This window comes from Rousettus aegyptiacus, unplaced genomic scaffold, assembly GCF_014176215.1.
Source record: "Rousettus aegyptiacus isolate mRouAeg1 unplaced genomic scaffold, mRouAeg1.p scaffold_m13_p_2, whole genome shotgun sequence".
In the NCBI taxonomy this organism is placed as follows: domain Eukaryota; kingdom Metazoa; phylum Chordata; class Mammalia; order Chiroptera; family Pteropodidae; genus Rousettus; species Rousettus aegyptiacus.
This window is the reverse complement of record NW_023416295.1, coordinates 107203504-107229092: the sequence shown is the minus strand read 5'-3', so window position 1 is coordinate 107229092 and position 25589 is coordinate 107203504. Positions and strand designations below refer to the sequence as shown.

General features: G+C 36.6%; 1 protein-coding gene across 3 annotated transcripts in view; it reads left to right on the top strand.

Moving 5' to 3' along the window:
• The window catches only part of TMTC2 (transmembrane O-mannosyltransferase targeting cadherins 2), a 345050-nt gene that overhangs the window by 127364 nt on the left and 192097 nt on the right, over positions 1–25589 (top strand). For 2 of the 3 annotated variants that reach the window (XM_016143578.2, XM_016143600.2), the window contains exon 2: positions 12365–12935. The exons of the other annotated variant lie outside the window; for it this stretch is intronic. In XM_016143578.2, coding sequence (XP_015999064.1) covers positions 12365–12935 — 571 coding nt within the window. The remainder of the gene's footprint in view (positions 1–12364; positions 12936–25589) is intronic. 3 annotated transcript variants of the gene reach the window in all.

Here is a 25589-nt window from a genome sequence, read left to right as displayed (position 1 = left end):
CATGCTTAAGATCCTTAAAGGAACACGTCAGTGCTTCATAATTTGTTCATAACACAAGATCTGAACAAACTGATAGTTTTCATTTAACATTCAGCATGTGTATTTTGAGTGCCTACCATGTGATTTATTTAAAGGGCTACAGAGCAAAAGTGGTAGAGCTTCCTGAAGTTTAATTTATTTCTTGAATATTAAAGTTTGGTCAATGAATGACATCTATATTAGAAAGTATTATATATTGGAATGCCGATAAATTTTCATGGTGGAGCTAATCTTTCTCTCTCCTTATTCTTGGATGAAATATCTCTTGCCTTCCACAACAAATTAGAGCGTTGCTGGTGGTTTGTGGACCAAATGTTTGGGTACTTTCTGTAGGCTCATCTGTGTTAGTTTTAAATTAGAGTCTTTTCTTCCTTGCCTGTTTTTCATCAGGGCTCATATATTCTTGCATCCAAAAAGACTCTCTGATTTAGCTGTGAGGCTGATTTTATGGTAGGGATGTCTGTGTATCCTGTCATCACAGGCAGCCCTGCTGAAACTTCCCATGTTGTGCGTGTGTGTTGCTGCAATATGTTCAAAGTCTGATCTTTCTCAGATGTATGTGTGTGTGTGTAACTATTTTATAGTTGAAAAGGGATGCAGGCAGCAAAATTTCTGCCAGAATATGTTTTCTATTATATTTTGTAATATGAAATTATAGGTTAGTTTTTGGCTTTCATAAAGCTGGCTTTTTCACCCGTCACTTGAAGACAACTAACACCTTCCTTTGACTCACGTTTTCCAAGACTCCTTAGTGTAAAAAGAAGACTTTCTTTTTGAAATGCAGAAATTAAAAGAATATGGTACAAAAGCATTTTTTTTTTGTAACTTTATTGAGTCTTGAGGGCAGATATATGGATTCCAGACAAAATGCAATAATAGACTAGGATTTTACTTTCAAATCATCTTACAAACACTTCTCATTGGAGATTTATTGTACATGTGGAGGAACAGAGCTGCTTTGAAGGTTAAATAGAGTAGTTTGAAGAACATTGTTCAGGGTCTTTCTCTGCCTCTTGTTAAGTCTATGCTCTTCTTTAACTAACTTAACCCCTCCAGTTTTAGCTTTATATTTTATAGTGCATTGTGAGGATAAAATGAGATAACATGTATGTAAGCTTTGTGAGTCTCAGTGTGAATATGAAGTAGCTCTGATACTTTATTAAGTGTGTTTAGTTAGCATTAATACTCCATTGACATGATCTGGAATTTTTTTTTCTTTTCTTCTGGTAGAGAACGTAGACATATCCTGGAGCAGTGAGAATAAGCAACCTCTTAAAACTTTTTATACTCCCCAAACTGTCATCAAAAACAGAGCACCAGACATACTATTGCAAAATATGACTATTGTGTGAAATCTAGTTTCCCTGAAACTCTGAGGGGATAAACAATGTAGTGAATGTAATTATATACAGTTGTATGATGTAGGGTGTATTTGTTTGTTAGGGCTTCCATGACAAAACTCCACAGACTAGGCAATTTATTGTCTCTCAGTCCTGGAGGATAAAAGTTCGAGATCGAAGTGTAGGCAGGTTTGGTTTCTCCTGAAGCCTTTTCTTGACTTGCAGATGGCCACCTTCTTACTGTGTGCTTACGTGGTTTTTCTCCAATGCATATGCCCCTAGTGTCTCTCTGTGAGTCTAAATTTTCTCTTCCCGTAAGAACACAGTTAGATTGTGCTAACGCCCACCCTAATGGCCTCATTTTAATTTTGTTACCTCTTTAAAGGTCCAATTTTCAAATAGAGTTACACTCTGAGATACTGAGATTAGGGATTCATCATTTGAATGGAGGGGCATAATTCGGCCATGACACAGAACAGTAGACGAGGAACTGAGATTTGGATTTCAATGTGGGCTGCTCTGATCTTCACTCATGTGATTATCTGAGGCTGGATTCTTAGCTTCTCACATCCACGTCCATTCACATCTGCTTATTCACAGGGTGGTGACAAGAGCTCAAGATCATCATGACTATGAGCACATTTTGCAATATATAAAAGCATGACATAAATACAAGATGGTATTATAACATGGATACCTGTGAGGGATACATTGGCGACATGTAGAAAATTTTAAGTAGAGAAGACAAAGGATCATTGCAAACATTTGGCTAGAAGAAGCATCTTGGCTCTTCTCTTTGGCTGAAAGAGAGGTGTGGATAAAGAAAGGTGACTTGGTTAAGACTTAATTCAGAGAAGACAGGAGTGAGGCTAACGATAGGCCAGACATCTGGATAATGCAATATGAATGTCTTCCTACCCCCAGTACCTGTTTTCTTAGACCATATTAATGTCTTGTTTAAATTTTTTTCCCCCTAATTTCATGGTCTGGCAATGCTCACGCGGAGGAACCTTAGTGGGTTCACGAGCAGTAGTAATAGCCAAGAGGCACTTTTCCTATTTCCCTTAAGTGAAGATTATGACCCCTCCTCAAGGATGTGATTTTTAAAAATGAGGTACTACTTGTATAGTTGGGAAAACTACCATGTATTATAGTGTATCTGTTCTGAAAGTTGTACAGCACATTCATGCACTAAGGCCAGTATTTTAACTGAAGAAGTGTTTTAGCTTGCCACAACACCTTTTTAGAGTACATTTGGATAATCAAATCCTTAAGCACAAAGATGTGTAAAAAGCACGTAGAACAAGATCATGCAAAAAAATAGGTGTTATTGGAATCTTCATAGTTATACTTGTAGTTCTCTCTTGGAACTGGGTGGCTGATAGAAACCATTTATTTTTGAAAGCTTTGAACTTAATAAAAAAAACATAATCTAATAATAATAAAAATAGTCAAATATTTGTAATTATTTTAAAATAGAAGAATAATAAGGAACCAGTCATACTTTACAAAATATCACTAACACTCAAAACCCATTCTAAAGGAAATGGCATGATATGTGAAAAAAGTTTTTAATCACCTTTTTATAGATCTATGAATTTATGAAAACCCACAAAACTGACTTAAATACATAAATTATATAGAGTAGTGTACTAAAGTGGTTCACGTACTTGAATTAACTTATAGGAACAAAAAACTTTATAGTACCTCTTCTAGTGGTTACTAATTTTAAGTCTGAAAAATTAGGAATAAAGATATTTTCATTCAGTGTTTAAGTTGAGACTCTGATTCAATTTAGTACAGTGAGAAGGAGGTGAGGTTTTCAGTAATCTTTTATTAATGTTAGGATGACATGATATGGATATAGTGAGCAAATAATTATGTAGGAAATATTAATGTATTTCATCAAGCAAATTGCAAGGCAATGAAAATTATTCTGAGTTGTTAAGAAGCTAATATTAAGGTAGAGGATTCTTTTAATCAGTGAAATTAAATGCTTGGAGCATGGTTTTTCTCATAATCTCATGCTATTAATTTTTGCTTTAATCTTGCAAAATGTTTTTCATATAAATACTATTGAAAACATCTTTAGGTAACTGAAATTTGAATTCTAAATAATCAGCTTTCTTTTAAATTGATTATTAATTAGTTTTAGGGTCAGAGTTTTTTCTTGAGTATTTCCCATGGAAATTCTAAAAATGGCAGCATCTGAGGAACTAAATATACTTTAAAAATATTTAGCCAAGATTCCTCCTCCTCATTTCTTCCACTGAGAGAAGAGAGGGTCTGGGCAAACTTTAGATTTGGGATGAACAGGGAGCTGCCTTATGCAAAGAAGCTTTTTCTCTCACAGCTCTGGAGTTTCGTTCAGCTGCAGCAGGGGCCACATTTAAACAGAGCTTATAGGAAAAACTCCTAAAGGGATGGAAGAGGAGTCCATTGAGAATGTTTTCTTATTTACAATTACTTGGGGGCCCTGTCCCTTGGATGTCTGACAACAGGATCTTGGTTACTTTCTGTGGCCTCTTTTTATTCAACATCTATATGGCAACAATTTTAAAAAAATTAAAGTGTCTTTTGCTTAGGAAGTCATCATCTCTGCCATTGAAGAACTTAGAATCTAATAGGGGAGATCAAGATAGAAACAAGAAAGTAAAGTGTTACAGGTGTAATGATAAATTCATGCCTAGAGCATAGTACTTTCTGTTTCCACTGGGAAGTAGAAAGCTAACACTGTCCCCAACAGTTCAGCACTGTACACTGAAATTTACTTCCTCTACCTTACATTAATTTGGGAATCTGAAATATGTTGCTTATTTCAAAACTAAGGCAAGCTCTAGATGGTACAGTATTTCTCTCATATCCCTTTCACGTTAGCCAAGTCTGTGTATAAGTGGAACTTTCTAAATATAATGGTTTATCCCTAAAGAGGGACTCTTTAAGTGGCAAATGAGTGCCAAAGACATTTGAGTAAGCCAGTTAACCTGATGGTTTCCATAGTTGGTTATCATTGGGCGAGCAAGTGTTAGTGCCCAAGGTGAGTGAACTACTTTTAAATGAAAGTGATAATCCCCTCTATACTTAAAACAAGGTAGAATTTTTCTAAAAGATGAGTGCAGCCTATCAATGCCAATCATTTCTAATTCAGATTTGGTTCTTCAAATATATATTGAGTGCTTACTGAGTGCTAGGCTCCAAAAAATAAATAAGATGATTTTCTACTATTTAGGAGTTAACTATGCATTGGGGAGGTAAAGCAAGTTCTAACAAGATTATAGCCAAATCAAACCTGAAGGCCATTAAGAAGATTGATGTCCAGCCACATTCCTCTCCGTCCCATGGAGGACAATAGTGCAAGACAGAGTAATGCCAAGAATTTCTGCTGCTCCATCCCTCAAACTTCACTCTAGCCAAACTAACCTATAGTATTTCTTCAGATCTCAAGCTTACCACCTTCTCGTGTGTCATACAGCCTTTGAAAACATTGACCTCCAGTCTGGTGACATCTGCACAGCTCCCTTACTCCTTAGGTAGATATGCTTTTCTCCAGCAAACTTGCAACCCTCTAAGACTACTTCCTAGGAGTCTGTTCTGCATTGTCCAATTGCAGTCAGGATTCAGGCTAGAATAGTATTTATCATACCATAAGGAGATTGCCTGGACACTTACTAGTTTCCTCTTCTAGGTTGAACACTTCTCAAAGTCAGGGAATCTATTTTGTTTACCATTCTATCTGCAGTGCTCTTCACAGTGCCAAGCCTAATACTGAGTGAATAAATGAGTGAGTGAATAATTTTCTTACAACAGAATCAGTCCATTTTTGGGGGCAATGATTTTTAATAGAGGATGGAAGAAGGAATATTAAAATCACTCTTGCCCCCTTTTCAAAGCATACATCTCTTCTTGCTCATTTTAAAATGTATTCCATATGTCGTCCCATTTGAGATACCTGATAGTTTTTGTAAGAAGTCAGTGTTCAAAGTCAAAGTCAGTCATACTCACAGTAACTGGGGATGCCTTTGGGGAGGCTGGCTTCACAAATGAGCATCAGGGATTGAAGCATATTTGGACAGATGTAACTGGTTGAAGAACAGCAGTTCAGACAGAGGAAGGGTTTGAGCAAAGACCTATAGGCTGTGAAGTTTGTCCGACTCAAGATATATGTGGAGAACTAATGGGAAATTGGTCTAGAAGTCATAATAGGGATGCTATGAATGCTGGGCTGTGAAGGGTGTTTATTATAGTAAGAAATAGGGCATGATGAGGGATTTTTGTGAAACGGTGTTGGTGTTAGTGTTTTATTTCAGGAAGTTTCTCTATTCACAGCATGTGTAATGGATCAAAGGAGGAATGAAAGCAGGCAGGGACAGCTGTTTAGTTCAGTTTACCAAATATTTATTATGTGCCTAATATGTGTTGGGCACTGGGAGAAAATGTAAGGCATAATTCCTTCCCTGAGGGGACTTAGAGCCTAATGAGGGAAAGAGAAAAATGAACAGGCAATTTAAGTAAGCATGCAAAGCAGTACAGGTAGGAATAATGAAAGCCTGGTGAAGGTAGTAGAAAAGCAAAGTTAGACACAGATTCAAGAGAAACTTGTGAGCTGGATTTCTCTGAGGTCCTGAACAGCTTTAAAATATTTTAACCAATTTAAAAATAGCTGTAGAAGCAAAGAGAGAAGGCTCCCTCATGAGCAAGCTCAGTGTCAGTGCTGGAGGAGTGAGGAGCTTGTATGAAAACGGAGACGTTTTATGAAGAAAATTATTTGTATTCAGACTTACTAAGCTTAAGATACTGTAAGGGCAACTAATGACATTACTAGATAATTATAGTGTGTATTATTTGGTGTTTTTTTGATTCTAGATGTCAGAATAACTCCGTAAACTAGCTTATGAATAAGGGGCATTCATTGGCTTATTTACCAGTGTTAGCTTCAGGCATGATGGGATCCAGCTGCATAGGAATTACCTCTTTGTCTCCCTGATCTGGGTTCTTTTGAGTTACCTTCATTCTTAGGTAGGTTATCTTCAGGGAATCCTCAAGTAGCCCTAGGATTTCATCTCATTGTTGGGGCTGTATTGACTCTGATTTGCCAGGTTGGTCACTAAATCAGTTGTTGTGGCCAAGAATGATGATGCTGCCAAATCATTTGATGATGTTCATCAGTAGGTGAGGGCACCTTACCGTATCCACATGGACTGAGAGTGGATATTGTCTAAGGAAGAACAGGAGACTGTTAACTAGAAGAGGTCCAAGAAAATAACAAGTATCCATTACACAAAGTTATTTATTTTTCAAACATTTTAAGTTAATATTTCCTTATTCGATCTTCAACACAACAGTTTTGGGAAACATTATTATCCATCGACCCTAGGTAAGGGAGCTGAGCTTTAGAGAGGCTCTCTAGCCAAAGGTAACATATGTGGTGTTAGTAGGGGAACCAGGATTTTGTTACTCTTTTTTTCCCACTCAAGTGTGAATATCACCTGGGCCATTAGAAGTGTAGGCTCATGAGCGACACTCAGGCTTGAGGTGTAGATGGAGAAGGCATCTCTTGAGTTGCAGGTGTTGGAGATGACCAGAGGAGGAAAGTATGGAGAGAAAGAAGGTTAGGGTACAGAACCAGGAGAGAAACATCCACATCTTGGGGGAAAATGTGAAGAGGTGCTAGCCAAGGAGAGCCAGAGGTATCAGAAAATAAGAGAATGAGAAAAGCAATGTGTTAAAGACCAAAGGTAAGACTTCATACATATTTATTATCTTGTTCTGAGAGGGCCGTTAAAGCTTAAAGGAATTTCAAGTGAAATATATCTCAAGTAAAATACTCATAACCATGATCTGTAGATTTTGAAGGCTATAAATAAGATAAAAGAGTGCTAAAATAAGATAAAAGAGTGCTGCATTTGCATTCATGGCTAGCATCAGTTGTTCAGTGTTGCTGGTGATAATAATAGTAACAGCTAACATGTGTTACATGTATTACATATACACATTATATTACATATAGCAGTATGCTTTTTGCTTTCTGACTCATTTACTCCTAGCATTGATTCTACAAAGCAAGTACAGTCATTGTCTTTCTTTTACACATAAGAAAAGTGAGGTACGGAGAGGTGAAGTAACTCTGTCCACTGTCTCATAGCCTGAACTTTATTTGGTCTATTTGGCTCCAGAATCAGTTTTCTTAACCACTGCATTCCTCTGCCCTTCCTAGGTGTAGATGGGCATGCTTGAGTAGCACAGAAGCAGGTAGGTTAATAAAGGCCATTCTCTTCCTTCTTTCTCTTGCAGAGCAAATTTCAACCCATTGCTACAACATTCTTTTCTTTGCCATTTTTAAAGTTTTGCCTTTACTTACCTTTCAGTAGAACAATTGAAGGCACTTTGGAATAGTGTGTCATTTGATTTGTTTGAAGAATCTAAAGATCATTCCTGCACAGATGACTAATGGTCATCATTTCTGTGGGTGCTTGTGACTGAAAAGGTCAATGGACAGAAAAAGCAGCAGTGAGAGAAGAAACACACAAGGACAGTTTGGATGGCAGGGTCCCGTCATTCATCAATTTTACAATAGCATTGGCCTTTGTCAACATTTCCTAAAGGAAAAAGCATAAGACAGCAAAAACAAATAGCTGCAAATGAACAAAACAGGAAACAGTTTTAAGACCTCCTTGAAGACCTGAGAGACTGAATCTTTTTGCTTCAGAAGATGGTCTCTCAGTCATGTATTCGCTGGAGAATCTTGCTTACAATTGTTTTTTATTCACATCTGCCACTCTGATTTTCTTCACCTTTCCTGGAGTGGAAAATTTCCAGTTCCTTAGTACGTTTCTGAATTTCAATACCAATTCACAGAAGTAACCTCAGAAATTGTATCTGCATGAAATTTTGTTTTGAATTAAGGTTTTTCATTAGCTGAGAAATAGCAGAAGAGGTTTTACTATTTCCATTTTGGACTCATGTGAGAATACACAAATGGATGAAAATCGATTATGCTCAGTGTTGAATGACTACCTTTACTTCTCATTTTGCTGGCAGATATTCAGATTCCATTAAAGCCATTTTGGTCTGTGTCTTTCTTCAAATGATGTCAGGGATGCGTAATGCATCTCTTATCACTGACTTACATGTGTGACGTGACTTATGTTCTAAAGCCCAGTACAGTTTAGTCTTATTTCATGTTCTTTTGCCATATGTTCATTGGTTAAATAAAAACCTGCCTAAGCAGATAACAGCCATCAGAGGATTTTATCACAGTAAACTCTCCCTTTGTAAAGGACGTTTTGCACATGGGTGAGGTGTTCTCTTGCTCTTCCACTTTTGTTAACAGTTTGTCCTTTAATTTTCTTTTTCTGCAGCGAAAATTTAAGGCTGTGCCTCATCAAAGCTTTTTCCAAAGTGAAGTTATATTTGTTAATTTTATGCATTTTTCGAAACCATTGTGTTAGAGGTGTAGTATGTCTTGTTAGCTACTTACATTACTAGATGTAGTGCTACAAATATAAGAAATTCTGGCAGGTTTGAACAGATTTTTATTTTTTCTCAAAAGATCTTTACAGAGTTAGTTATGGTGATGAATTAGTAGCATGTAGAAAACCTGGTTTGGTAATGTGGTTCACCATCCTATGTGTATCTGGCACTGAAGGGGTGAAGAATTGTCTTAAAGTTTGCTTTCTAGCTTTTTTCACTGCACTAGAAGGCCTTGTCCCAGAATGCTTTGCTGTTGAGCTTTTCACTGTCCTAACTTGGATTGTATGAGCGTTTCTGCATTGATATTAGAGAAATTCACATCAATACCTAGATTAATGTTTAGTGGAGGCCAGTTGAGTTTTCATTCTGAATTTCTTGAAATCAGCTCTCTGACAACACTGTTTGGCAGTTTTTCATATTTCTTTTAAATTTTAATTATAACCCATTGAGTTTAAGCAATTACTTCTGGGTTAGACTTGATGAATGTTGTAGCAGGGTGTTTTAATTTAATGGATCCAGAATAACATCTGTTTCTAATATTTTAAAAGCCAATTTATATGGAAATTCATTTAATACTCAGTCAATACACGGAGACTTGTAAAAATGAAAATCAAAATGAAAAATCAAACTACTGTGATATAGTAGGCCGTATGTGAACAAAGGATTTCGCTATGACTGTTTAGCTGCCACTAGCTAACACCAAAAATATCGCAGTGTAAACAAGATAGCAATTTACTTCTTACACTCATGCAATGGGGAGGTAGTTAGCCCAAGGCCAGTATGGTTTACCATAACAGATGACAGAAACTCAGTTTCCTTCAGTCTTATTGCTGTGCTGTTCTAGGCTTGATTTCTATTCCTAAAGACACTTTATGGGCCAAGACAGCGGCTAGAACTGCAGCTATTAATCTGTGCTCTAGCAGGAAGGAAGAAGGGGGAGAGGGGAAGAATGCTAAGTTTTTTTTTCCTTTAAAGACACTTTCTGGAAGTCATACATAGAACTCTGCTTATATTCCACTGGCCAAAAATTAGTCACATGACCCTATTTAGCAGCAAGGAAAGATAGGAAATGAAATATATTTTTTTAGATGACCATATACCCAGTTAAAAACAGAAGTGCTATAAGAGAAAAGGGGAAAAATAGACACAAGAGAGGAACTAACTGTCCTTGCCCCATTGAGTATTTTTTGAGACATAATTTAACAGACCTTCTGCCTTTTTATTGAGCATCTAGAAAAGTCAATTAATTATCCTAAGTAGTTGCCAAAGGACTGGCATGATGTTTGGCACAGAGTAGATAATTATCAACCACTGATCAGTCTGTTTTCATTCTAACCCCCAAATGCACCCAATTTCAGAGGTTGTAGGTCAGGCATACTTTAATAAGAGACTTTTTCTAAGTCGTACCTCAGTCTTCGTAGGATAATAACAACAGCAGCTAACAGAGCTGAGAAGTCATTTGTACTGCTTCTCCAGAACACTCATGCAGCTGCAAAGCAGTGTTCTCTGCTTCTTGACATAGAAGATAAATGAAGAATTACAAGTATTGGTTAAATGATTTCAAGGTAAAACTATTATCATAGAAATGAGCTCAGAGAGGTTAATTGGGAAACAGTTTAGAAAGCAGTTGAAAACCAGCCTTGCCCAGCCAGCCATTCGATCTCAACTGGAACACTAATCCTGCTGTTTCAGTTGGTTGTGTTGCCTTGGATAGTTTTCTTAATCTGTTTGAATCTCTGTTGTATGTTCATATTTTTGAAGACACTCAGCAAATTACAGAGCTGGGACTCAGGAATGTTTCTCCTCTGTGCAGGGCTTTTGCAGCCTGATTTTTGGTAACATTCTATAAAAATTCCTTTAGTCACACCTGCTTTAGAGTGAAAGGCAGGGCCGATGGAGAGGTTAGCTGTAAAGGTCATCAGGGTGGTCACTCACTACATATTCTTTAGCTTCACAAATGCCCACATCCCCTTAAAGAGCCCTGACATTAGACGAGGCAAGAGGTTTCTAGTTAGGCAGTAGGTACCTTAAATGTCTCATTCCTACTTCCTTCTTCCTCTTGTTCCTATTTTGTGTTGTGTTCTCTAAGTACAGAGATAAGTACACTAGGGTTACAAAAGATTCAAGATGCCACCATGTTCTCTGGAAGGTAAAATGACATAGAGCAGGAGTCCTCCACACTGAGTCATTTATGAGCTACTGTCATTTGTACCTTATCTGCGTATCCTAGTACTGTGGATTCCTTAATATTTGTCTTTACATTGGCTTTTAAATTTTTAACAGCTTCATTCTGAGCAAACATCCATGAAATCTAGCTTTGATGTGATAATTAAATTTTATTTCAAATACACATTAAAACAAATATAACCATTAAAAGTTTTACAAGGTTTATTGGTGTATTTTCTCGTACTCCCAGTGGTGTGTGGATCACATTCTGAGAAGCCCATTATAGTGAAAAGAGGATGGGCCATGAAACTCTACCCTGCTGTTTCCAACTTGTGTGACTTTGGAATCATTATTAATTAAACTTTTTCAATGATAATTTCCTCACCTGAGAGATGTAGGTAATAATATCTACCTTATCAGTTATTCTAAGGATTAAATGAGAAGATATGGCCCAGGAGACCAGCAGGGTGTTTGGCAGATAGCAAGTGCTCAGCAAATACTAGGTCATTCCTTCCTCCTTGAAGTTTGGAAAAGCAGGAGACAATGAAGTGCCGTGTTATGGCAGTTGGCATGGATGACACTAAGTCCTATGAGATTTCAGAAGGGGAACAGTTAAGTTTACTGGAATGTAGGAGGAACGGAAACATTTGGACACATGGAGAGACATTCTTCTTATCTCAGCTCTCTAGGTTTTTGCTGCTCAAAGTGTGATCCAAGGACCAGTAGCATCAGTGTTATTTGGGGGCTTGTTAGAAATATGGAATCTTGGGGGCTCCTTTCTTGACCTACTGAATCAGAACCTGCCTATTATGTGTGACGAGCATTGCTTTGGGCACAGATTTTTTATTTAAAATTTATTTCTAGTAGGAGCCTAGTTCTTGCTATAAGTGTATCCCCTGAACCGTTATCACCTGGGGCTGTGTATCTTAAAAATGCATAGTCTCAGGCCTCACATCAACCTGGGGCCTGAAATCTGCATTTTTAGCTAGTAGAGCACATGATTTTTAAGACAGTTGTTTAGCAACCTCTGCATTAAGGCTTATACCGCTGGTAGAAACTGCATTTATTCTTCAAACATTTTTACATTCAAACAAGGAAGAAAGCTTTTGAGAAAAAGACATACACACTAATTGTGGTGTCAGCGAGCATTAAGGAGAGGATCTGAATTCAGTCTGTATGTAAAGTTCATTTACAGTAAGCATTTATACCTGATATCCCAGCATCAAGCCACATGACAGAGCTATGGAGGGAGGCAATATCTTAGCAATGTCACATATTTTCTTGGTTTTTTTTTTTTCTGTATTTTACATTTGATTTTTTTTTTTTTTTTTTAACATTTTGTGTTTTAGCCGGGCTATCAAGACTAATCAGGACCTTCTCCCAGAAACGCCATGGACCCACATTTTCTACAATGATTTTTGGGGGACTCTTCTAACCCACAGCGGCAGCCACAAGTCATACCGGCCATTCTGCACACTCTCTTTTCGCCTCAACCACGCCATTGGAGGGCTGAATCCCTGGAGCTACCACCTTGTCAACGTCCTACTACACGCGGCGGTCACTGGACTCTTCACAAGCTTCTCTAAGATACTCCTTGGGGACGGATACTGGACCTTCATGGCGGGCTTGATGTTTGCTTCTCATCCCATTCACACAGAGGCGGTGGCAGGAATCGTGGGACGGGCTGATGTTGGGGCCAGTCTCTTCTTTCTCCTCTCGTTGCTCTGCTACATTAAACACTGTTCTACAAGAGGCTACTCAGCCAGGACGTGGGGCTGGTTCCTGGGGACAGGACTGTGCGCAGGATGCAGCATGTTGTGGAAGGAACAAGGAGTGACTGTTCTCGCAGTCTCAGCAGTTTATGATGTCTTTGTCTTTCACAGGCTGAAAATGAAACAGATCTTACCTACTATTTACAAAGTAAGTGATTGTTGGCCCTCGAGCATTGGATTACTGAGTAATCTTGCTTGGTCCTTTTTCACCATTTAAAAGGCAAATTTGTTCCTCTTCAAAGAGAATTTAATAGAAGTTATATTTTGATCTTCAGTATGTGGAAGTGGCCTTTCTGACCTTTTCTTACTAACCTGGGTTTCAGTCGCTGATTGTTTTATTCCTCAGGTTTCTTAATTTATTTTCATGACTTTAAAGGCAGTAGAAGAACAATCTCTCTTTGTAAAGATAATGCATCTTTATAATTTATTCATTTTATTTTGTGCCACAGTTCTCTGTAATCCTATACATTGCCTATACATAATGCGTATTTGTAAAAATATCACATTTGATAATAGAGCTAGATGCTAGATTATAGAGAGAAAATCTTTTGCCATTTGTTAATTTTACTTCCTGAGTTGACTTTGGAAAACAACTCTTATCTGCAGTGGGCTCGGAACTCAGATTCTTAAACAATGAATCATATTCACCTTTTTCTTGTTGGGGCGTATAAGGATAGAATCAAAACAGAAAGCAGTTATTATCAGTTTTGCTCTTAGGCCAATAAAGACCTTTGCCTCAGGGCTTGGTATTTGTTCTTCTGTATTCCCTTAGTGGTTTCAAATGCAATGTTATTTGAAAGTCTTGGAAGCTTTATTAGGATCCTGGACACTTGTACACTTAAGAACAGAGCAGTTTTCTGCTAGAGTGTTAATGGGAGGCATAGGGTGCCCCAGGGCACCTTGAAAAACTGCCTCCTTCCCATCTTCCCATCCTTCTTCACTCACAATGAACTCTCTTGCTTTGACTTTAAGTACAAAGAGTGAACTTGGCCAAGGTTTGCAAACTTCAGCCATGTCTTAGGCCAGCTCCCTTTTGCGTTTTAGACACTTGAGCAAAGAATTAGTTTTGGATACTTGCCTGAGAGAGCTATCAATTTTTCTAGTTTTGACTAATTTTTCTCTCAATTCTCAATTGTACTTAAAATCAAATTGGGAAGAAATTAAAATAAAGAAAAAAATGAAAGAAACAGAGACATTTACTTTTTTTAGTGGTTATTTTTTTTCACTTAGTAGGCAGTGCCCGTAATTACTTCTATGCTTCTTCTCTGCAGGGAAGCATAACCTTTTCAGTTAGAACTCAAGTATCAAGTACTTAATGAAGTTCTTTTGTGATTTCAATTAAATGCTGAAACTTTAAAGGAAAACCCTTTTAGAGTTTTGACTCTTAAAAACAACATATGGTTTGAAAGTCAAGCTCTTAATTTCAAATCAATTTTAATTGTTCTTTCAAGGAGAAGAGGGAAGATAATCTTTTTCTTTTCTTTTAAACCACATCATTAACAAAGGCAAGCTTTCTTTTACTTGATGTACAAGTAGAATAAGTTTGAATCATGGTCCTTATCCTATGGAGATTGAGACTGTAAAAAAAAATGTAGGCTCAAAATGGAATTGCCTGTGCTAACCCCACATCCACAAATCAAGACTTAATTGCAGTTTTAGCTTCTTACAGGAATGTGACCTTTAACCAGTCAATCTGGAATTACCTGGTTAGCATTAGAGAAGTAATTTGCCACATAGACCCTCCTTCCTACTCCCCAAAGAAAGATGAAGAATCCTACTTTTTTTCTTATCCCTTCTTCCTTCTTCCTATACAAGGCTTCCATTTCATACAGGCCTTCGGAGCTCCTTTCTTTTTGCTAGATGGGATGCTAAAGCCAATTAGATCTTCAGATTTGCTCAGCTGAATTTTGTTTTTTAACAAGACCTATTTGAAGATGCAGACTCTGAGTGTTTCAAGACCTTGCACTGAGAGCCTGTGAAACATTGGATTTTCTTATACAGAACTTCCATTTCACTATCTCATGAATTAGGGAAGTGTTTCGGTCTGTCAATTTAAGACTTGCTTTTAGGACCTTTTGAAATTCTCTTCTGAGAAATTTTCCTTTCTCTAAGCGTATTTTCAAGGACAGAGTTGCTGATAGAGCTCCTTACTATAAATGTGTCCCATACAATATTTGAAACATACTTATAATAGAAAATTATTCTTTGTTTATCTGAAATTAAAATTTAATTGGGCATCCCGTATTTTATCTGGCAACGTTACTCATATAACTGCTGCTTAAGAAAATTAGAAATGCCGCTAGCAAAGGAACTCCTAAGAATAGAGAGTGTGAAGTCCCCCACTCTATGAGAAAGGACTTAATTCTTTGGAGGTTCAGTGTCCTGAGAAATTTCCAAAATGGAAACTTGCCCAGACTATCTGGCAACCACCACTTGCAGGCATTGGGGCAGCAAAACTCTTGATCCGATAGTTGCTGTCTCAGCTTTGTTTTTTTCATTCTCAGGTTTTAAGCCAATGAGTCTAATGAGGACATTGGGATAACAGATTTTATAGATTTGTAAGAAACGATAGAGAGCATCTATGCCAGTACCTTATTTCTGGCTGAAGTGTAGAGAACCAGAGATATGAAGGTCACTCAGAAAATGGTAGAATCACCAGGGCTGGAACACATAGTTCTGACTGTCCAGAAATCTTTTATCATACAGTAAAAGTGTGAAGATGAATAAGCATGTAAAATCAGATAACTGCATAGTAGAAAAGTAAGTAATATGGAATCAAATATTAACTCACATTAGGTGAGTAACCTTGGGCTATTTCAGTGACCTGTTTCTTCATTTGGAAATGGAGACAGTTAATGCTCTGTCCTGGAGATGCGATATGAAATTGTGGGGTGTTCATTGTGAGCTGGGTGCCCAGTGTTTGGAAGGTACCAGATGTGTATTAGTTGAAGGGAAAGAAGAAATATTGATATAGATTGTCATTCCTTAGCTTAAGAAAGAGAAAGCCAAAAGATAAACTTCTAGCTGTCTTTAAACATACAGTGGTTTGGAAGCATGTGACTTAGGAATCAACTAAAGCTGAAGCATGCATATTTAAGCACAAACTTTCATTTAGAATCTCATGACTGTGGGGCTTGTAAACACTGGCATAGATTACATATGGAAGTTATAGAAAATTCCATATTCTGTCTTTAAAATATATAGATTTTTATGCCTGGGGTGAGTTGGAAGTGACTCTGAAGAAAGTAGATTAAAAGACTTTAGAAGGTTCTTTCAAACCTTAAAAGAATAATCATCTTAAATATCTTACCAATTAACTCTGCATCATAGTTATCATTGTTTGCCAGATGAAATAAACTTTCCTGCCCCATTAAAACATAACACATATATAAACAGAAAACTCTAGTGCACAAATGTTTAACTCTATTATGCAAATTTGACAATCAGTCAAATACTCTAAATCTAAAAACAGAGGTCCTCTTAAAGCTGGAGTTTATTAGGACCAGAGGGGCAAGGCTCTCATTTTTTTTTTTTTTTTTTTTTTAGCTTTGTCAGTAATAATTTTATCATAGCAATCGCCCTTAGCTTCTTTCTTCATGGTGTTGGTTTCAGTTCTGTAACTCTTGTCAAATCCTGGCTCTCTAACACAAATGTGTATCAGGGCCAGGCAGAAAGGACTGGTTGTTGAACTAGAGGATCTGCTGTATAATTTGTCCTCCACTCCATCCAGTTACTGCAATAAGAAAATAAAGGTTTCAGTTTGGTAGACTTTAAAGGTTTTTTTTGAGAAGACAGACATCTAGATTTTTCTATGACATCTGCTGTTATTTAATATTGGTTATTAATTTAAAAACAGCTAAATCATGTTTTGATTAGATGAAATCCTTGGGATGGCTGCATTTTGCCAGAATTCTTGGCTGCCATTTTTTTACATCTAAAACTCAAGCAAATGATGCACATGTCCGTATTATGTATAAGGTTTTTATAGTTCTGCAAAGCAAATGTTAAAATTATGTATTTCTTTGATAAAATGTGTGAAAAATAGTAAGTACCTGGCATACTGTAGACATTTCATTTAGTATTTAATAAATATGTGTTTATTTCTGCCAGGCACTATTCTGAATATGTTAAAATCAATAACATTCAACTTAGATGCTTATTGAGTCATGTGACTTATAAAATAATATGGTTGAATATGACATGATTAATATGATTGTCAATAGTTAAGAAGAGTTTAAAAAAAAATAAAAATAAAAAACAACTCCAAAATGTTCAGAAGTATGTATGAACAAAATTAGTGTTTATAACTTTATAAACAGAATTTTATAAAGTTAGTTTACAAAATTTTCTACATTATAATTGGCATATAGCACACCATGTGGCACATAGTAGGTTCTAGTAAATTACTGAATTCATTTTTGTGTAAGATTTGCCTTTTAAAAGTATGCGCTTGAAATGTTAAAATGAAATTCTGTACTCTCCCCTTTATATAATGAGGATTTCATTTCTGTTTAGTGAGGTCTGATAGGTGGGATTGGAAGAAATGCATGTCAGAAGAATGTTGCAAAATAAGTTTCCTTGACTGAGTCTCACCAAATGATTATTTTAGCCTTCTTTCGATGACTTACACTTACTTCATTTTATGCGGTCAAAAAGTAAGGGTTGGGGGTTGGAACCCTCGAAATAAACTAGCTTTGCAAATAAATGTTAGACTTTTATCTACCCACAAAATTTTTTACAAGTCTCCCATGACCCCAGGAGGTACATGGGTAATAAAATCAGTAAAAGCAACATTTTTCTTACTTACCCAACATCAGTCATTGCTTGCCTAGTGGCCATTTTCTGTGCTTATTTAACATCTGTTAAATGTTTTAATGTGGAAACATCTTTTTCCCCCTTTATTAGCCTCATAATCACTTATTCAGTTACAGGTGGAAATTTTTTTTTTAAATTTTTTTAAAAAAGAAACCTGAAAGTCAGTGTAGCAGTTATAATAATAGCCTAAGATAATTTGGAAAAATGAAGCCCTTTGAGTTTGATCTTTGAACGATTTCTCTAAAGATGATTTTTAGTTTTAATGCTAAACAGGATGTGAATGGTGGAGGTTGCTTTGTTGAATGTTTACCTTTATCTTGGGTATTAAGTAAGGTTAGTTCTTACATCAGGATATAGTAATCAAACCCATACTAACCAACAACCCTGTATTTCCAGACAGTTTACAAAGATTTATTTTAAGAATGGTTTCCAGGTGTAGGAGTTAATATTCTGTTGAAGGTTTTTGGTTTGTCACTCTCTGAACACTGACAAGATTAAACAAGGTGCTTCTATACAGCTGACTGTTCTGGGTGATTCTCCATGTATAGAAGAGCAGGAAAAGCGAGTCAGGTAGCCTGCAGGTATTTGCACATTGAATGTGCCTTTTTATTTGATCATCTGCTGGGGGTGGCATTGGCAAAATCTGTTATCATTTAAGGCTTCGTCCCTTTTCTAAAGGAGGTTATGGTTTTACTCAGGGTGTGACCCTCGTACTGATTGCACTGAATGAAATACGATGTATTTGCTATTTTTGATTTTCTTCACTCAACAACTATGCTACTCTACTACAAGTAGTGTTCTCACTTTCTTATGAGTTTCTTTCCCTTCATTTGCCTTATAATTTGACTTTGTGAGAATCTAGATATAGCGAGATACTCTGATTCTGATCACAGTACTTCCTAGCATTATTGAAACTGGGGTGACTATTCGTTATGCACTTATAAATGAATTTGGATTTCCTCCCAGTAAATTTGTTATAATATTTAATATTCATGACCTGTAGCCCTTTAAAACTTTGAACAGCTGCCAACATTGCTAACCAGATAATACCACAAATAAAGTCAAGGTTCAAAAATATTTTACAGTTGAAAAAGTCAAAGATTAATAAGGTATTTTATTTCTGCAGGTTGGCTTCTTTGCTCAGCTGATTTAGGATGATTTTGTATTCACGTTGAGTAATTTAGATTTGGGTAGCCTTGCAAGCTTCTATAATGCTGGTCATTAGAGTGTTAGTACTTGGAACAGCCATCCGTTCATAAATTATCATCTTTTAAAAAAATTATCTTTGTACAAAGCATTGTATTAGGTGATGTGGGGATTCAAAGGTGGATTGACAAAATTCTGCCCTTAAGGACATTTTAGAGTAGAAGGAAGTTGAGAATAGTGCATGTAAATATGGAACTGAATTTCAAGCCAGAAAGTGATGAGGGCTCTGAGGGACTGGTAGCGCTAGCGTAGTGGAGAGGATGAGGAGGTTGCTTTCAGCCAAGGAGATCAGGAAGTAACTTCTAGAGCAGAGACATTTAAGCAAGGTCCGAAAGGATAGTTTGGATGTAAGCGTTTATAGTTGGAGAAGGAAAGAAAAGTGAACGGTAGAGCAGGAACATAGCGCAGAGGGAAACTCATAAGACGTTACTGGGGATCACTGAGCAGTCATTTTGACAGATGCAGAGAGTGCATGAATTTATAAAGGCAAATAAATCAGGAGAGGTAGGTTGAGGCGGCTAGTGTGTATAACGATGTAGGGGCCTTTTAAGATATTTTTGGCCCCAACAATGTTGAGAGACAATGCATGGTTTTGAAATGGGCTCGCAGAACTTCCTTCTCCCTTTGGTGATGAGGTTAGGAATCAGACTTAGAGAGTTCTGGTGAAGATGGTGGAGTAGGTGGACGCTGTGCTCACCTCCTCCTATGACTGCATTAAAATTGCAACTAAAATATGGAACAGTCAACCTAGATAACTATCCAAAGATGAGATAACAGAAGTCCTATAACTAAGGATATAAAGAAGCCACCTTGAGACTGGGGTTGGTTGGAAAAATCAGACCCAGGAGAGTGTAAGTTATATCTCATTTAGTGAGGGTCCCTCTTATCAGTATTCATCTTGTTCTTTAGCATTAAAAAAAAAAAGCATTTATTTTCTGAAGTATAATTTTACTTCTTACTCTATAATATCTGGTGTGTTATTACACACTCCTAATGAGAAAAACAGGGAGTCCTTAAGGGCTTTCTCCTGTGTCTGTTCTTCCAGCATTTCTGGATAGTGTTCCAATGTTACCATGAATGGCCACAAGTACAAACTCCCTCTTTGTTTTATACTCTTTCATACAGGAAGACAACAATTTTTTTTAAAGGGTCCTTTTTACGGTACAGAATAAAGTAATCAGCACTGAATTTCAACCAGTTAAGTCTGTACACAGTCAGTGAAAATGACACGCAAATTGGACTTTGTGATGAATAAATAATGAGCCTCACTGAAATCATCTATACTGTTCTCCTCAGTCTGGGATATGTATTATTACATCACTCGGCTCAATTTTCGATAACTTGCTGCCTCAGAGGAATCAGATTGACTGACGGGGATCTCATTATTGTCAAGTTACTCATATTCAACTGGTACTGTCAATTTCACAGAAAGCGATGTGGTTTGCACAAATTTGAAATTCATTGTCATTGCCTGGAAGTCGGATTCCTGCCTTAAATGCCTGGAACAATGAAAATGCTAATTTAGAGTTGATTTCTCAAATGAAATTTAAGCCATAGAAAGCTAGTTCTCATGAGTTCATTAGACATTCATTAAAAGGCATGAATGGGGTGGGAGGTAGGGTGGATAAAACTGAATATTAAATCAAATCTATCGATAGGTAAAAAACATATGAAATGTGATATGATGGTAAGGTTGCATGATGTGATGTTTTATTTTTCTCTTAAACATAGGGTAGCATACCTATTGATAACAGTATTCCTTTCTTCAGAAAGGTTAATAAGAAATCAAAAGGGAAGAACAGTCTTTCTAATGCCAAAGTCTAAGATGATTTGGAGCTATGAAGGTCGATGTGCCCTTGCTCTCTGGATTTGTCTTTACAACCCTGCAGTACCCAGATGGCTCCTGTATGCTCTATTGGTCTGATTATAACTCTTGCATCAAGTGAAATAGCATGAATTCAGAATTTAATATATGTTTCTTCAGTAATTATGGCCTTGATTAGTGAAGGCAGTGTTTCCATTCCAAAGGACACTTGCTTCCTCCACATGTTTATTCATTTAATTTCAGGAGTCAAATAAAATGCAAAGATTGTGATACTCCGCTTTGCTGTGATAGGGGAATCTACAATGCCTGCATTTTGGTATGTGGTTGTCATTTTGTTTATAATTAATGTAAGATTCAACGAAAACAGCAAAGACAACATGAAAAAAATGAAGGACATTTAAACACAAATAAACACATTTTTAGTAAGTGAAGAAATGGAGACTATATCTAGACTTTCCATTAAAATATTGCTATACAGAGCTGTATACCAAGCTCATTTAATAGAGGCCTTGATTATATGCAACATGAATTTGTTAAATTTTGTGTATTTAAAAACTAAAAAAATAATATATATTTTAAGTTTGTGGATACCTGCTATCAGTATCAAACCAGCCTTTTGAGGGCGTTAGCTTAGTTTTTAATGTATAGACACTTGAGTCACCTCTCCTTATAAAAGATTGTGTTTGTATGTGGGGTACATGTTTCATCAGAACAGGCTACATAATATAAGCTTATTTAACATATTCAAATTGTACCAAAGTTATACATGATGATTTGAATATATTTTCATGACTTTTATAAAATAGAAAACTCTAAATTACATAGAATTTTTATTTCTCCTAATTTGAAGATTCCAACAAAAATTTGCCAGTTCGTGTGTTCTGTTGAATATAATTTCTTTTGTCTTAAGATCTCATGACGTAGTGTGATAAAAAGTTAAATATATCTAATGTAACAACCACTGCTGTTTATTTTGAATAACCATTTGGTATTTGGCTAATCTTTCTCATGCGTAGATGAAAGTAAGTCTATTGCGGAAAGGCTAGAGGACTGCAGCCTGCAGATTTAGATTTAAATTGAGACTCCAGCATTTTCTAGCTTTATGACCTTAGGCAAATCACTAAACATGTTGGAGAATCAGTTACATGGTCTGTAAAATAGGAATATAATATGTGCTTTGTAGGATTGTTGTTAGATGTGAATATAGTAAATTTATACTCTTTAACCAAATTCCTTTCCTACTGTAGATAGCATCATGGTCATCATCATTCTACTGAGTTTCCACAGCACTTCAGTAGTGAGCATTTTGTTTGTAATTTGACAGAGCACTCAATTAACATGGTTGTGGCTTTTCTAATAGAATGAAGGGTGAAATGTCGATCAACAAAAAAAATTTGCTATCCTATTCACCAATGCTGAGAATTTAAAGAATATTGAGGAAAAATCCTTTTCAAGGATAATTCTTCCAGACAACACAATTTGATCATTTATCTATTGTTTAATTTTTTGGAGAAAAAAGTGTATGTGTCATTTCTTAATTTTTCTTCATTTGCCAATATCTTGAGATCACCTTATATTTTTATAGCCTGATTTTTTCCCCTTTGGGCTCAGGATGGTGCTGTTGCTTATGTATCTGAAAGCGGAGGGAAGGCAGGCTTTCCTGTTTTCCTCCTCCTACCATCCTGTTTCCTATATTTTTCCTTTTAGCCAGGTTTATGGTAAGGAAGATTAGTTCAGTGGCTGCAATAGCTTGCTGCATTCAAGTCTCATTTTTTGGAGAAAGAAGGAGCACTGTTGTCACCTGAAGGTGAATGATAATCTCTTTCCTCCTCCTATTCTTCCCAACCTGGCAGGCAATATCACTGCAGTTGATTCCAGAATCTCTGTTTATAGCAAACCTTTTCAAGGAAACATTGAGGCTGTTTTTTGTCGTGGTGATGGTTCAACGGTTTAGTTTATTTTATTTTCCACCTCCTAGAGAGAGAGCGGAAGGCCAAAAGTTTTGTTTTTAAAGCAATACTTTTTTCTGACTGCCAAAAATTTTATAAAATATTTTGGATACCTGGATCACGTTCAGACCAAATTATTTTTACAGAAACTTAAATCTCAATAACTTTTGCTCATTGAGACAGCTATAGGTAAAATTGGTTTTAAGTTTATTTTTTTTTAAGTAAATTTAAAAGTTTGATTTAATTGACAGATGAAACATGGGGTGGGTGAAGGAGGGTGACTGTTTAAAGATTTTAGAATTCACTATGAGTTTTCTTGGAATATTCCAAACATGGATGGAGAAAGTAGTTTAAACTAGAGATTTTAGCACAGAACTAGAAGCTACTGGATAAGAATCTTTCGAGCTGGTTACTTTTAGTTTGTTTTTGAGGTGTTGAGAGGCATTTGGAGAGATAGCAGGAGAGCTCTCCCTGTGATTTTTGATGAATAGTTGGATTGACCCACTGAGGAACATTGAGAATCTGATACCCTCATGTGATATTATCAAACATTATAAAATTTTCATAAGAACACGGAAGTTTGTAGCTGGAGAAGGATATTGGCAACTACGCACATAACACCCCTTTCTTTTAACAGAACTTGGGGCCACAGAAATTAGGCATAGTATTAGTTGAGAGTAGAGCCAACATTGTACTCTGGGTCTCCTCCTCCAGGTCTAATGCTGTAGTCACTGTACATATTGCTTCCCTTCCTTTAATTTATAAAAACTTGTTACTATGGAAATAATTTTTATCTGCCATAATTTTTATTCAGTAAAGACTGGAGACCAGTAATGGGCCTCCACATACCCATCCTTCAATTCATCATTAGGATTCTTCCCTTCTTATTTCTAGGTTCTCTATTGCTATATTAATAATTCCGGGGTACTTCTAGAAATTGAGTTGTTGGTTTGTTTTGTTTCTGTTTCCCTTCTTTCCCACCCTTCCTTCTCTTATTTCCCCTTCTTTCCCTGCAACTAGCTTCAATTAGGGGTTTAAGTATTTGCTTAATTTAAGTGCATGTTCAAATGGAATATTTGTAGCCAGCAGACTCTTAACACAAAGGGACTAAAGGCACAGTGTGTTTTTTTCTTCCTAATTTGGTTAATTTCCTTTACTGTCAGTGTATTATTGTTTAAGATAGGTTGTCCTCAATAGAAGGGGCATCTCTTTAATGACACTAAGACTGCAACTGGTTTAAAAGTAGAGAGAATAAATAGTGGGGCAGCTCCTCTTCCAACTCTCTAAGGCACCACTGTACAAACTGGAGCAAGGAAAATTTTAGGCATTAGCAGTACACACATTAGCTGGGTGAATAGTCATTCATTGTGTACTCCAGGAATGTAGTAGGATTTTAAAAAATGTTACCACTAGTGTCTTAAAGATGTTTAAAGTTTCTTGTGACCACAACATGACTAGTTTTGCATTATTGGGTGAATATTCATATTCTAATGTCAAAAGTGAGGGTGACTCCCCAAAATGAATAAATTTCAGAGCTAAAATAGCACAAAAGGAGAAATGTAGAGGTGCGAATTGAAAAATGGCCCAGCTGAGTGAGAAAAGGGCTGAAGTTAAGTTGTCAAAGCAGCAGCCTAAAGTTTCTGGTCTTTGGACAAGATAATATATACTCTTTGTTTCTCTTACACTCTGCAGTATAATCTTCTCTACAGCTGTGCTGACTTCCTTATTGTTCAAAGAGAAAGAGAAATAACCCACTTGAATTCATTAGCCTTCATTTCCATATACACGGAGCTGGTGGTAATAATGATAACAATCACCATTTATCAAGGCTTACTGTGTGCTAGCATTAATTTGTTCCATTCTATGAGAGTAGGTATTATTAACCTTGTTTACAGATATGGAAACTGAGGCTTATGCAAATGAAATAATTTGCCCAAGGATTCACAAATAATACATGGTAGAGAAGGGATCTCACTCTAGATGTCTGACTCCAAAGCTCATGGTCTTCCCATAGCTAAAATGGAAGATCCAAATAGTGTTTTGAAGGAAACAACCATTTTCTCATATCACTTGGCCTTGGGACCATTGGTGCTTACAAATAATCATCTGCACTCCCACAGGCAACAGCTAGTTTTATGGGTGCTGAAAATACAAAAATGGATACTATGTTTTCCCAACCTCTGGAAAGTACAAGACATGTATATAATGATTATATCACTTTCCACTAAGTAGGTGTAGAATTTCATATAAAGTGCTAGAGAAGCAAAAGTGTCTGACACATTAATTTGGCCTGGTTATGGAAAGAGTCTGAGAGAGTGACAGAAGAGTAGTGCCACCCAAGCAGCTCAGCTCACCCAGATTTGTTTGTTTGTTTGTTTGTTTAAAACCACTTTGTGCTTGTATGTTTGTTTCATTTTGGTTCAGAGCCAACTTCCATTTTTTTCCTCCTCAGTGCCTGTCATGTGACAAGAAATTTGCTAGATATTTTCTTTTTTCATTTTTTGATAAATAGGTACTGAGTATTTTCTAGGTATGAGACACTATTCCAGATGCTGATTATTTCTAATACAGATTATTGTTTCTCAGTTGAGCTCCTTTCAAGTAAAGAGTGGGATGATTACTATAGAATTAGATGAGTAGTACTGATATGTGTCTGTAGGTGGTTTAGAAACTTCCTTGAGACCAAAGACTAAAAACTCTTTTTCTTTTGTATCCCCCTGTCCCAGAAAGGGACCAGGCATTGAGAGCTTGGTATTCCAGGTCTGACCATCAACATCACATTGGCCTACAAAGGCATACCATGCCCACCTACCATGACCTCGCCCTACTTGAACAGTCTTAAAAGAAGCACTGTAGATATATCCTTTGAGGTGGGGCTGGATTAGATCTTCCGGTCCCTATTGACTTCCTCTATGTCCTCTGATTTACATAGTATTTCTCAAAAGCACATAAACAAGAATTCTCTGGAATCAGTTTACATTGAAGCATTTGGTTTGGCTCTGAATTT